Raw genomic sequence first — 12793 nt, forward strand, 5'->3', positions numbered from 1 at the left:
ATCAATCATTGCTGTATACAAAATTGATCAAAAATTACACTTTGCTGTAAAACTTAATTACCGTTATAAAGATAATACGGTCTTCTATGATAGAAAATTATGATTTTTAAGCCTTTGATGTTTAAGGATCAAAGTTACACCTGTCGAGCAGAAAAAAAAGTTTTAAACCAGACGTAACTTGTTTACACTTTCAACTTCCTTTATTTATTTCACACTCTTGTGTAAATACAATGTACATACAACTTTTATATATTTTAGGTATGTTCAAGTAAGTGGAGGAGAAATCTCACAAGTACGTAACATGTTCTTCTGAAAATGATTATCATTCCTTTCCTGAAGTACCGGTGATGAAAAAAGTTGAATGTTGGATCAGGTCAGATTGAATGATAAGGTAAAAATTGTAAAATTAAGTAATACCGAACGTATACATCCGTCAGTTCCCTGGGAAAAATAAGTAGAAATTATACTTTATGTGGCATAGAACTTTATCTAATGTCTTTTGGTAAGTCATCAATGTTGCTTTCAACTCATATATTGTATCATTTTAGGTCAGAGTATTGTATTGTAACATAGCCACTAATTTGTGTGAAAACCGTAACATTCAATGGGGCAAGTGACTAGGAGCAAAATATGATGCTTTATCAGAAACTAATACAAATGTATTTCATTGTTTACTTGAGAAAATGAAATATTCATAAGTCTCTATGATTCTCTAGGACAACTTTTGAAGTGGATATTTACATTTTAAGAGTTAAAGTTATGTTGGTCTCGTGATCAGCCGTAAATTTCAATTTTGATAAGGGACAATGCAAAGGATTGTTAACACCTTAGAAGGCATTTCACGAAACATTTGTTCAGTCACCACTATATAATGTTCTTTATGTCAGGCATATCATCTAGAACAATAACATCTTTAGGACGAATACTTTTGGATCAATTTCCCATAATGTAAGTCTATGTGAAAATCAAAAGAGTCTGACCTTAAACTTGTGCCAAGAAAAGTTTATCAAAATTAGGCTAGTAATAACAGAACATCTTTAAACTCTGTTTATGTATGATTAAAGATGCTGATAAACAATATCGAAGATTTATTTTTCGCCTCAAACATTTGTGCAATACTAGTATTTAAGATCATGATACTTTTTTTAAATATAAGACAAAAATAAGGATAATAACAACAAGATTTATTAGCATATAAAATATAAAACAAATAACGAAATGTAATATCAACCGTATCCGAATACAAAATATCATTAAAATAAATGAAGCGTTGTTTTTCTATGCTGTTGTATCAATGACATTTGTTTATGTAGAAAGACTTATATACAATATAACAAAATACACCAAACACACATAATCCCTTGCTTTTCCCAAATGAAATTGAAAACTCAATTGAAAATTTAAAACTGAAAGAAACATTGCTCGTTTTCATCTAACAAAAAATCAAGTCACTGTTTTTCACTATTCACAAGAATTCAATAATTGCGTCTTTTTCCTGCGTGGTGCCATTTGCGCGTGTGTTACTTTTGTCGCCTGCATCGTCAGAATCAGAAGACAACTGACTTTGCTCGAAGTCGGCGTCAAGTTCTTCAATCTGCTCGTGTGATAAGATACTCAGTGTTCTTTTCATGGTAGAAGTAAGCGGTGGAATATAAACACGTGGAATCAAGAACGCTGATAAATTGAAGAGATCTAAGAATACTTTGTAGCGGTCACTGAAATAAAATGACAATTAAAGAATAATAAAGAAAAATAAATAATTGATTTAAAGAAATGCAGATTCTCGCGACAATTATTGATTCGCATCAATTCTTTGAGAAAATCTCTCGGCTGTGTATGATAATTGTAATAGACAAACTAGTAAACATGTTTCTTTGATCTTTTATTTTGAAGGTGGACTTCAATTTGAGCTATGTTTTTTTAACTGTGTGATTTACTTTATGTTTCCATAAAGTGCTCCGATGCATGAAAAGATAAAAAAAAAACAATTAAAACAATTTTGTCAAATGTTGGTAGGAATATTTGGAAAGAATATGCATATTTTTACCTTATTGTAGAGCGAAGATACTGATACCCTGACGAACCTCCAGTACCAACCTTACTTCCAATCATTCTCTGTACCATTGTCACGTGATTAGCTTTAAAAAATAAAATATTATTTACATTTAAGAAATATTAATTAAGTGTTTAACGAATATGATAAATAAAAGAAATCAGATAATATTTTATGTTTAACAGATTTAAAAAGAAAAAAATAAATTACATTTCATTATAGACTATTAAAAAGAATATATTTTCAGACGAGATTTAGAGAAGGGAAACAACTCAAATTAGACATTAAGTAAGATAATCATATATGTCTCCCTTGAACAAGATTAAAGTTGGTTGCAATGGCGGGAAATCTACCATAATATAACATTCTACAATGTGGACAGTGGGAATTTACAGAAATGAGTGTTAAGGTTTAAGGTCACATGAATATAAATAAACTCAACATCATTACATCATAAAATGTTCTTGTTGTACTGCTTAAAAAATAACGTGATAGTATGAATAATTTTATAGCTATGTTCCTTACGGAATAGTTAAAGCATAAATTACAAGAAAACGTTTACGAAGACATTTACATTCAGTGACATTCGCCAGATAAACAGTCAATAGTTTAGTCACAAGCATATCTTTAAACAAATTAACAAGAATGATAATAAAAAGAATAAAATAATCTTGCTACTTAATGCGGTGCCAACATTTGGAGTGGACTAAGTATTTGACCAATGGGTCCCTTTATAAGAAAGAAAGGTTTCTAAAGCGTTGCATAGAAATAGAAAACATAGAAATATATAAATATATACACATACCCCTCCATTTAATCATGAGGGAGTCTATATCAGTTAGAAGTGTGAGGATATGGAAAGGTTGATGAAACCTGGGTTCATCACGATACAATGATATCATCAGTGCTCCCTGTGACGCCTTGTGACTGAAGCGACGATCACCTTAAATGTTCATGTTGTTAAATATAATACATAATTGAGCCGTGTCACGACAAAACCAACATAGTGGGTTTGCGACCAGCAGGGATCCAGACCAGCTTGCGCATCCGCGCAGTTTGATCAGGATCCATGCTGTTCGCTTATCAACTCTATTACAAGTGGAAAAACTGATAGCGAACAGCATGGACCCTGATCAGACTGCGCGGACGCGCAGGCTGGTCTGGATCCATGCTGGTCGCAAACCCAGTATGTTGGTTTTGTCATGACGCGGCTCATATAAACTTTCCTGTCTGAATATTCAAAAACTGCAAGAGGTCATTACAGGACCTGATACTGTGATGAAATAAGTATTTCAAATATTATCTACATAATGAAATACAAGTATCTGCTAGTATACTTATTCGCCGGTCTGTTAAGAATTATGTCCAAGTTAATGTAAACGTTTACTTATAAACACATCTGCCATTTACATCATTTGATATGTTTATACATTAAATTATCAAACGAAATACAAGAACAAAGTGACAGTCCATAAAGTTAAAATATTACATCACACCGTATTACCGGCGGCAGTGATGGCAGATCACTGCAGTGATGGCAGATATCTGAAAATTACCGATCGGTACAGGTAGGTTATAAATTTGGTTGGTTTAATTATATTACACAAATACGGCCCATATCATTGCTATAAAACTATTGTCCATTGAATGGAGATACTGTAAGGTAATTTTGGACTCGTTTTTTCCTGTTTTCAGAGTATTTTGAGCAGGTTAAAAGTGAAAGCCTTAGAAAAATCCATGAAAATGTCTGTTTTCTGTTCAAAATATCTCAAGTTTTAAGTAAATGGCAGGATTTCCTGTTATCAATATAGACGTTCATCCATTGGGGTCACGCAAGCCAAATATCTACCCCGTGACGTCTTTTCTTGAAAGTTTTACAGACGCTTAATCTTGTCCGGTCGAAGAAAAAATGCTGCCGTTGTAGGCAGATACATATTATAAATGCTGCCGTCGATGGCAGAAATACCATGAAAGTGGCTAACATTCTGACAGAAAATCAAGTTCAATCTTTTATCAATTCCTCTTTTCTTTGCGTCCTTTTAGTCGGAATGAGACGTTAAACTATCATTTCTAATATTTTCTCAAGATAGAAAAGTTATTAACCCATTACCCCATGAGCATCTTGTGAAAAATGGCTGTTTTCATTGAAAGGTCTCCCGTTACAAGTTCAAGTTGCTATAAAAACTATTAAAAACTGCTTCAATACTAATCAAACTTGGGCACAAAAAATGTTGACTGGACCATTGCCTTTGTAACAACATGTTCAGTCTGAAATTTCCTGTTACCATAGCACTAGGGACATCTCAAAATTGCCCAAAAATCACTATTTTGCGTTGATTTTTCCATCAAAAATTGATTTCAAAGTGCTGCCACTTCTCAATGGATTGAGATAGAGTCAAAGGCTTTTCAGCATTGGTTACACGTTACCTTATGATCGACCTGGGGCCATTTTTAGCCTCCCACAAGTCCAAAGTTTTCTTGGCGATGAGGGGGACTCAGCCCCCCTTCAAACCCCCCAAACAGAAGGGGCATATCCCCTTCTGGCAACCCCCTGATGTATCTTTTGGATGGGGGTGGGGCCGCGCCGAAAAAGTAATCAATTTTTTTTAAACAACATTTTATCAAAACAAAACACAAGTGTTTGGGGGCCTAAATAAGGCATTTTTTCACCATTTGAGAGAAAGCAAAAAAGGAGGGGGGGGTGAAAAAGGGCGTAGAAAGCGTATATATCTGGTAATGCGGTTAACAGAAAATGATAAAGAAAAACGAAATTACCCAAAAACGCTTTTTTCCATGTTAAAACATGGCCTCACATATAATTTTGAAGAAAAATTGCTGTTTTTGTAGATTTTTTGATTTTTTCATTAATGCGGTATGTGCATCGAAAAAAAGCTTATTAGCAACATGCAGTTACAATACAAAAAGTTATGATTTTTAGTTACCACAAAATTTCACTATAAATAGAGAAATGAACATGAAAAACTTCATTTTTCTATATTCATGCATGTGTGCTTGATCTGTTGTGTCTGTCAGTTACATGCATACAATACTATATGTGTCTTAAGTTTAGCAGCGCACTCCCTTTTTAAGACATAACGCCAATTGCATATTACAGCAAGTAACTTCTGTAAGTGGATATTCATTTGCTAGCATATGACATTATTTTCTCGAGGTAATAATGTTCATCGCTTTTATGACAAATAAAGGCTGAAATTTACTTAATCGGCGCAGATTATAAATTATTAAATTGATGTAATAAAGGGGGAGACTATTAACCTCGCAACTGCATCAGTGTATCATAAAAACAATGTATGTTAATGTAAAATGGAAAAATAATTATTATTGACAGTTCAAATATTTTCCTATATTATCAAGTTCTTGAAAAACACGACAACGTTCATTTCTTAAAATTTTCATGTGTGTAATAGCGTTGTAGTTTTTGCCTTTGAATTACATTTTCTATGCTAAACTATTAACAACAGTTCTAACATCACGCGCTCCCATTTAACTATATATTTTTTCATTCATTTTAGTTGTTAACCATGACAACTGATAAAGATGAACCTTTCGATGATTCATATCACAAGATGAAAATAAATCCTGTATTTATAGGAAAAAAACTAGAATATTTTGATTTGTTATATTCTTTTTTCTCTTTTTTTGACCTTTCAATTCATATGAACAGATCAAGCGCACATGCATGAATATAGAAAAATGAAGTTTTTTCATGTTCATTTCTCTATTTATAGTGAAATTTTGTCGTCCACTTTTTGTATTGTAACTGCATGTTGCTAAAAAGCTTTTTTTCGATGCATACACCGCATTAATAACTTTTCTATCTTGAAAATATTAGAAATGATAGTTTAACGTCTCAATTCCGACTAAGGACGCAAAGAAAAGAGAAATTGATAAAAGATTGAACTTGATTTTCTGTCAGAATGTTAGCCACTTTCATGGTATTTCTGCCATCGACGGCAGCATTTATAATATGTATCTGCCTACAACGGGCAGCATTTTTTTCTTCGACCGGACAAGAGTTGAGCGTCTGTAAAACTTTCAAGAAAAGACTCACGGGGTAGATATTTGGCTTGCGTGACCCCAATGGATGAACGTCTATATTGATAACAGGAAATCCTGCCATTTACTTAAAACTTGAGATCGATTTTGAACAGAAAACAGACATTTTCACGGATTTTTTTTCCAATGCTTTCACTTTTAACCTGCTCAAAATAGTCTGAAAACAGGAAAAAAAAAAACGAGTCCAAAATTACCTTACAGTATCTCCATTCAATGGACAATAGTTTTATAGCAATGATATGGGCCGTATTTGTGTAATATAATTAAACCAACCAAATTTATAACCTACCTGTACCGATCGGTAATTTTCAGATATCTGCCATCACTGCAGTGATCTGCCATCACTGCCGCCGGTAATACGGTGTTTACATAAGCATGTGTTTTGATATATAAAAAATGAAATCCTGTTTGATTGCAGATTATATCGATCTGCATTATAAACCTTACCGCGTTCAACGAGCACCTGGTGTTGTTTTGGATCAAAGATAGACTCGAACGTGTCAATCTGTTTCTTATACTCGAGCATCTTGGTCTCCTTCTTAACAGGGTCATCCTCGTCCTATAGTCAATTTGATACAAATAAGTCACCTGACATTATACATGTATATGCAGTTTGTAGTAAATATGAACTCGTTGGTGGTTATTTCTAAAATATGAAAAAAATCACCAATTCAATATATTCGCACAGTTTGTAGTAAAAAAGGAAAAATAAAACAGATTAGGCCTATTTGTTTTTGTAGAGACATTATTTATGATTGTCTTGTAGTATTTATGTATAACTCACCATGGCCGCCTTCAACCAACAATCATCAATCCATCTGTTTACCGACCTCCGGTATCTTTCCCAAAAATGAAACTCGGACCTGTCCAGTCCAGGCGTCCGTTCTAACCATGACTGAAAAAAATTAGATGAAATTAAATTCCAGGAATCAGATACATATCTACATACGGAAAGTTCATTACAAAATCACAGGATTCTGCGGTTAACAAATGAAAATAGACAGCAATTTATGACAACAGGATGGTTCCGTGTTTGTTACACTGAATGTCATAGCATTTAAAACAGGATGATACTTGATATAATTGAAACTGTACAACTATGTTATCACTTTTTAAGAATAAACAGGTATTATATATCACATTATATACATAATTTATCATAGTATAATGATGAATCTATTTTACACTAAAAATAAATGGTTGTCTTTATTTGTTGTCAACATTGCCCTGTTTAATGTTCTATGCTTAATTGATCTATAAAATTCATAAATAAGATTAATATTTAATAGATGTTGCTGATAATTTAATGGTCTACTACTACTACAAGATTTATGTTTTAAAGTAATTGGTCAAATTTCTTCTCAAATACCTGTCTCCTATGACAGCTAGTGTAATATTTAGTAAGCAGTGTTTATGTACAAAGTGTCATTTATTACAGTTACTAGGTATCTAAATTTGTAATATAGTTCTTACAATATATTGAAAATGTCAACGAAATAAGGGCAATCACGTGAACAGTGTCTATACAATAAACCTCCACATATTTTAAGGGGTAGATAAAATGGAGAAAAACAGAATCCCTAAAAAAGCCCAACACGGCAAAATTGAAAATGTTGCGGGCTCGGTTTGATTGAGCCTGTTCATGGACGGTACTGGAAAGTGCAAATTACCGCCCACGCCCTCTAGCACCGAATTAAGCATAATTCAACATTAAAACACGAAAATGGTGAAATTTTGAATTCCGAAACAACAACTCGCTTTATAATTCCGGAGAAAAAATACAGACAGATTACCTCAACAAGCTGGAACAAGGATGGGTTTTCCATGGAATCTTGAAGTTGGCCAATAGATACGTCGTCATTAAACACCCTTTTATAATGTTGCTGATTGTACTTTATTCTGTGTTCCTGTTAATTTGATAACACAATTAAACTTAAAGATAATTTATGTGTATTAATTACGTCTTATCACTGCATTATTTTCTAAAAATGATACAGCTTAAGTGATTCCACTTTTATTTAATACTGAAATGGACCGTAATGTAAGTTTTTTTAAGTAAACATGTAAGTGACTGTAACCGTCCTTCAATAATCTCTTTTTCGACATTTACAATATATTTTCAACCACGTAAGACCATCATAAATGTACCAACCTCTTTCAGTCCTAGTTTATTTTCCAACAAACGGAACTGTAAACTCTGAAAGCCTGACGCCGTTGACAAGTGACCCCTGTAAAATAACATCAATAATTATATATGTAAAATATTAATTTAAAAGCAGATTTGAAGTGGCGAATGCTTCACTTGGACATGTGATAGGATGATATGATTTCAAATTTCACGTGCAGTGTCATTTGGATTATTTCAGATTAAATCTTGCTTGATTTTTTAAACTAATTGTACACGGTCTTACCTAAACTCGAGAAAGTCGAGGGGTGTCATTGTTTCTAGAATCTCGAATTGGTCTGCAAGCAACTGAAATATATATATATTGTTGTTTGTTGGAAAAGCGCATCATAAGTTATAAAGCTCTGAAGTTTAATATCGAGATGAATATAAATCAATAGGGTGTTATATCGGTAATGACCATATGTCCCTTCGAGTTCATATAATAAATATTACAGTAAATTTTGTGTGTTTTATTTATCTATTATTTATTTTGAGGCCGGGTTGTTTGGGCCGTTGACATTACTTCACTTGCCACTTACCACTGTGTTTATTATGCCAGTAAGATATCTAATTTAGTTAGGTAACAGATGGTCATAGGCTCTGTCTGGCTTGAAATGATGCATTTATGGCACAAGTTTACCGTTTAAAATGTTGGTGCGACTAAACAATATTTAAGAATATTTCCTTATACATGAGACATTCCTGTATTCGAGCATAATTTTATGTACACATGTTTGATTTCTGTGATGTATTTTTATGAGATACGTAGGTAATTTATAAGCATATCTAGAAAATTGTGATGATCATACCTTGAGGATAAGCACGACCCGGTTTAATCTGTTGATGATATTTAATGTCTTACCCTCGTCTAGTGTCTACAATAAATGTATAAAATGACATAGGTTAATACTAAATAAAATAACGTGACACGCTTAACAAAAAACATTGCAAGAAAAGATTGTTATGTTCATCAAAATTACATAGAGCAACAGAATATCAAATATATCAAAGTCAGATTTATACACTTAACATTAATTTGCACGAGTATACGATATTAAGTATTTACAAGTAGAAAATGTATTTACATGCGACCGAAATACATGCAGTTATAATTTTGCGCGTTTATGTAAAGAAGACAAGTCGCAATATATATGAGCCGCGTCATGAAAAAAACCAACATAATGAGTTTGCGACCAGCATGGATCCATCCCAGCCTGCGCATCCGCGCAGTCTGATCAGGATCCATGCTGTTCGCTATCAGTTTCTCTACTTGTTATAGGGTTTGTAAGCGACCAGCATGGATCCTGATCAGACTGCGCGGATGCGCAGACTGGTCTGGATCCATGCTGGTCGCAAACCCATTATGTTGGTTTTGTCATGGCGCGGCTCAATTATGACTCCTACCTTTGATGTGACATTGTGTTCTTTTTCAGTTATGTTAAGTCTAATAAAGCACTCTTCTAGAATATTCCTAACAGATACATGCACACAAGATGAGCATAATGTTAATTATAATACTATTATTAAGGCATGATTACCTTTGAGGGTGTCATGAAAAGTTTCCTCACAGAGTCTATCTCAAATAACATCTGCTTAAACCACAATTCGTACGCTGAAATAATAATTACAAAAGATGAATATAATTTATATATATTGTATATAAAGAAAAATTAAATTAAAACAATTTAAACCCTTCAAAACTATTGTCTTTACGTACGAAATAAAGATAAATACTTCATTTCCTATTTAAAAGGGCACAGAAGTAGGTTCTTTTCATCAATTTAATATATTAGAGAAATTAAAAGACACACAATGTATTTTTTTATCACTGGATTACTTATCTGTTATATTACATACATGTGAAACTAAGACAGGTCTGATTTATATTTAACAATATTAGAAAAGTTTCTATGATATATCAAAAGATGGACATTATTCAAGGAAGAAATTATGACATATGTTCGTTGACACAATGATGTGGCAGTTTAGTGCGCGATGCCTGTATTTGCATATTTCATGCATCAAATACAATTTCAAATACTTAAATGCAACAAAATAGCACATTTTATTTTACAAATCGTATGTAAAATATAAGTTTATTAATGTAAATGAAAATAAGCAGACGACACCTTGATGTGTAATAATGAACAGGTGCTCATCATGCACGGCGCTTCCCGCCTTCTCACTCTGAACAGTCTGACAGTCTAACAATTTCCCAAGCTACAAATATTTCAAAAACAAATACATCAAATCACATGCATATAATTATGTTAGTATTGGTCTTTAAATAAAGACATTTTTTATGAAAATATTTTCGTAGTTTAAACGACCTTGACTGATAATAAATATGAATCCGCGAAATAATAAATGGACTTTAAAAATCTGGAAACAAAGTGATCCCTCGGAAGCATTAATCACAACAAAATTACATGAAAATTGAAAACTAGGTTTGATTGAGTCTGTACATGAAGGAAAATGAATAGTGCAACGTCCCTCACGCCCCCTAGCACCGGCTTGAGCGGTGCTCAATCTCAACACTTAATAGTGCTAACATCAATGATCTCGAAGGACCAGAAAATATAACAACACTGAAGTGAAGTACAGGGCAACTTTTAACAGCTGCCACACGGCACTTAATACTATAAAAAATCTGGAGACAAAGTGATCTCTAAAGACTGATTAAGCAACTCAATATTGGGTGGGTAAATAACTTTTTACATCTGAGCTCTTCCTATTTCATAGTTATAAGTATTCCTTCGCTCACTTCTTAGAAAAGCAACTAGCATTAATTTATATAATATTTATATTCATCCACATACCTGTAAATATTCGCTGTAACTCAAAGGAGCTCCGTTGGGTTTAACTTCGTCCGATTTCTCAGACATTGTCGTCTGCTACAACTACAACGAATATTTTAATTAAAAAATCCGCAATAAAACTCCTACAATTATCCTCAAAGAAGAAGTGACCGTACGTAGCTATCAAAGCTATATACATTAGAAGAGAAATGTCAACCGAGGATATAAATTGACCTTACTTGGCATGAAACCATGCCAGGTTTATATTCTTATCAGATTAAAGAGAACACAAACAGAAGATTGTAATCCGTATTTTTTTTTCGCCAATCTTTGAAGTAATTTTCAAAGTAAAACAAAACCATAATATTTAATCTGTTAATCTCGGTGATTGGTATTTATCGTCTGCGTTTGTTTGTAAATAATCACAATATTATACCAATTGTTAACCAGTTATCAGCAGTTGTTTTCATACGCTAACCTTTGTGAGAGCGCCAGTTAAAATGTATAATTTCACAACTAAAGTTTAAATACAGACAAATAAAATACCGAAAATTAGGCCTTGCATATTACTGAACAAGGATTTAAAAAAAAATATATTTGTATTTTGCCTTTTTCGGTGCTAGTCAATAAAGTGTCATCTCATTTATCTTTCCTTAATAAGATTTATGCCAAAAAATAAAAGAATCATTTTTTATTTACATCACTTACATGTCATTATGTTACATGTATAATGATTTTTATTCGTGTAAAATTATTGATTATTCACGTATTGGTTACTTAAATAGAAATAGAACGAGGCACAAGCCGTTTTTAGGAGAAAACATATCAATTTTATTTCTATATTTACTTAGAATACAATATAGATCTTAAAAGAATTTGAATACGGAATTTTAGACTTGAAAAATGAAGGCTTGATGGTGTACAATATAGATTTTATACGGATTGTTGGACTCTGAAAATGGGAATAAGGATAAATTGAATCTAATAATGATGATCAAATTAAAGTTTTTTAGTTATATTTTATAAGGTGTGGAATAAAAAATGTATATTTATGTATATATTTATATACAATGTTTCCATTTAAAAGGAGTGTTTGTCGAAGAATGAATATGATATAAATCAAGTTATATCACTAGTTTTTTTAGTTTTGTTTGTTTGTTCAGAAGGCCATTTATAAAATTAAGATATCTTATTTGTATTTTATAACAGAAGGCCATTTATAAAGTTAAGATGTCTTATTTGTACTTTGACGATTCTACGTCGCCATATGCTACCTTCTAACAATAAAGTTCTTATCATTATTATAAATATACATATATTATATACAGCATTATTTGAATAATCGTTTTATTTTATTTATTATATATATCATATATATTTTCTCCTACTTTTCTTTTTATTTAAGAAAAGACTTTATATGAGCACGACTTGTCTTACTAAATAAAGACAGAATCACCAGTTTAGACATTATGTTGAATTAATGATGCAAACGCGCACTCGAAGACTTCTATAATGATATAAAGGTTTTTAACAAGCTCATAGTAACAAACATATTTATATTTAGCCTGATGATTGTTTTTTGTTCGTAAAATGCCATGTCTACTTTAAACATTTTAGTCAGTCACGTGTACAAATGTTAGTGAATGTGACAATGGTCATATATTTACAGGACAAGATACGGTGTTACACTTTATAATT

At 32.3% G+C, this 12793-nt stretch overlaps 1 protein-coding gene across 1 annotated transcript; it reads right to left on the bottom strand.

The window, feature by feature from the left end:
• Positions 1-1169: 1169 nt before the first annotated feature.
• LOC132757214 (tryptophan 2,3-dioxygenase-like) lies at positions 1170-11586 on the bottom strand. Its single transcript, XM_060748426.1, has 12 exons — positions 11117-11586; positions 10427-10517; positions 9836-9909; positions 9107-9172; positions 8542-8603; positions 8283-8358; positions 7924-8037; positions 6915-7025; positions 6578-6689; positions 2859-2996; positions 2048-2138; positions 1170-1715 (listed from the first exon to the last, which is right to left on the bottom strand). The coding sequence occupies exons 1-12, from the start codon at positions 11180-11182 to the stop codon at positions 1466-1468; spliced, it is 1251 nt and encodes a 416-aa protein (XP_060604409.1). The 5' UTR covers positions 11183-11586; the 3' UTR covers positions 1170-1465.
• Between the last annotated feature and the right edge of the window lie 1207 nt (positions 11587-12793).

This window comes from Ruditapes philippinarum, unplaced genomic scaffold (assembly GCF_026571515.1).
Source record: "Ruditapes philippinarum isolate M1 unplaced genomic scaffold, ASM2657151v2 ctg1469_1_1_1_1, whole genome shotgun sequence".
In the NCBI taxonomy this organism is placed as follows: domain Eukaryota; kingdom Metazoa; phylum Mollusca; class Bivalvia; order Venerida; family Veneridae; genus Ruditapes; species Ruditapes philippinarum.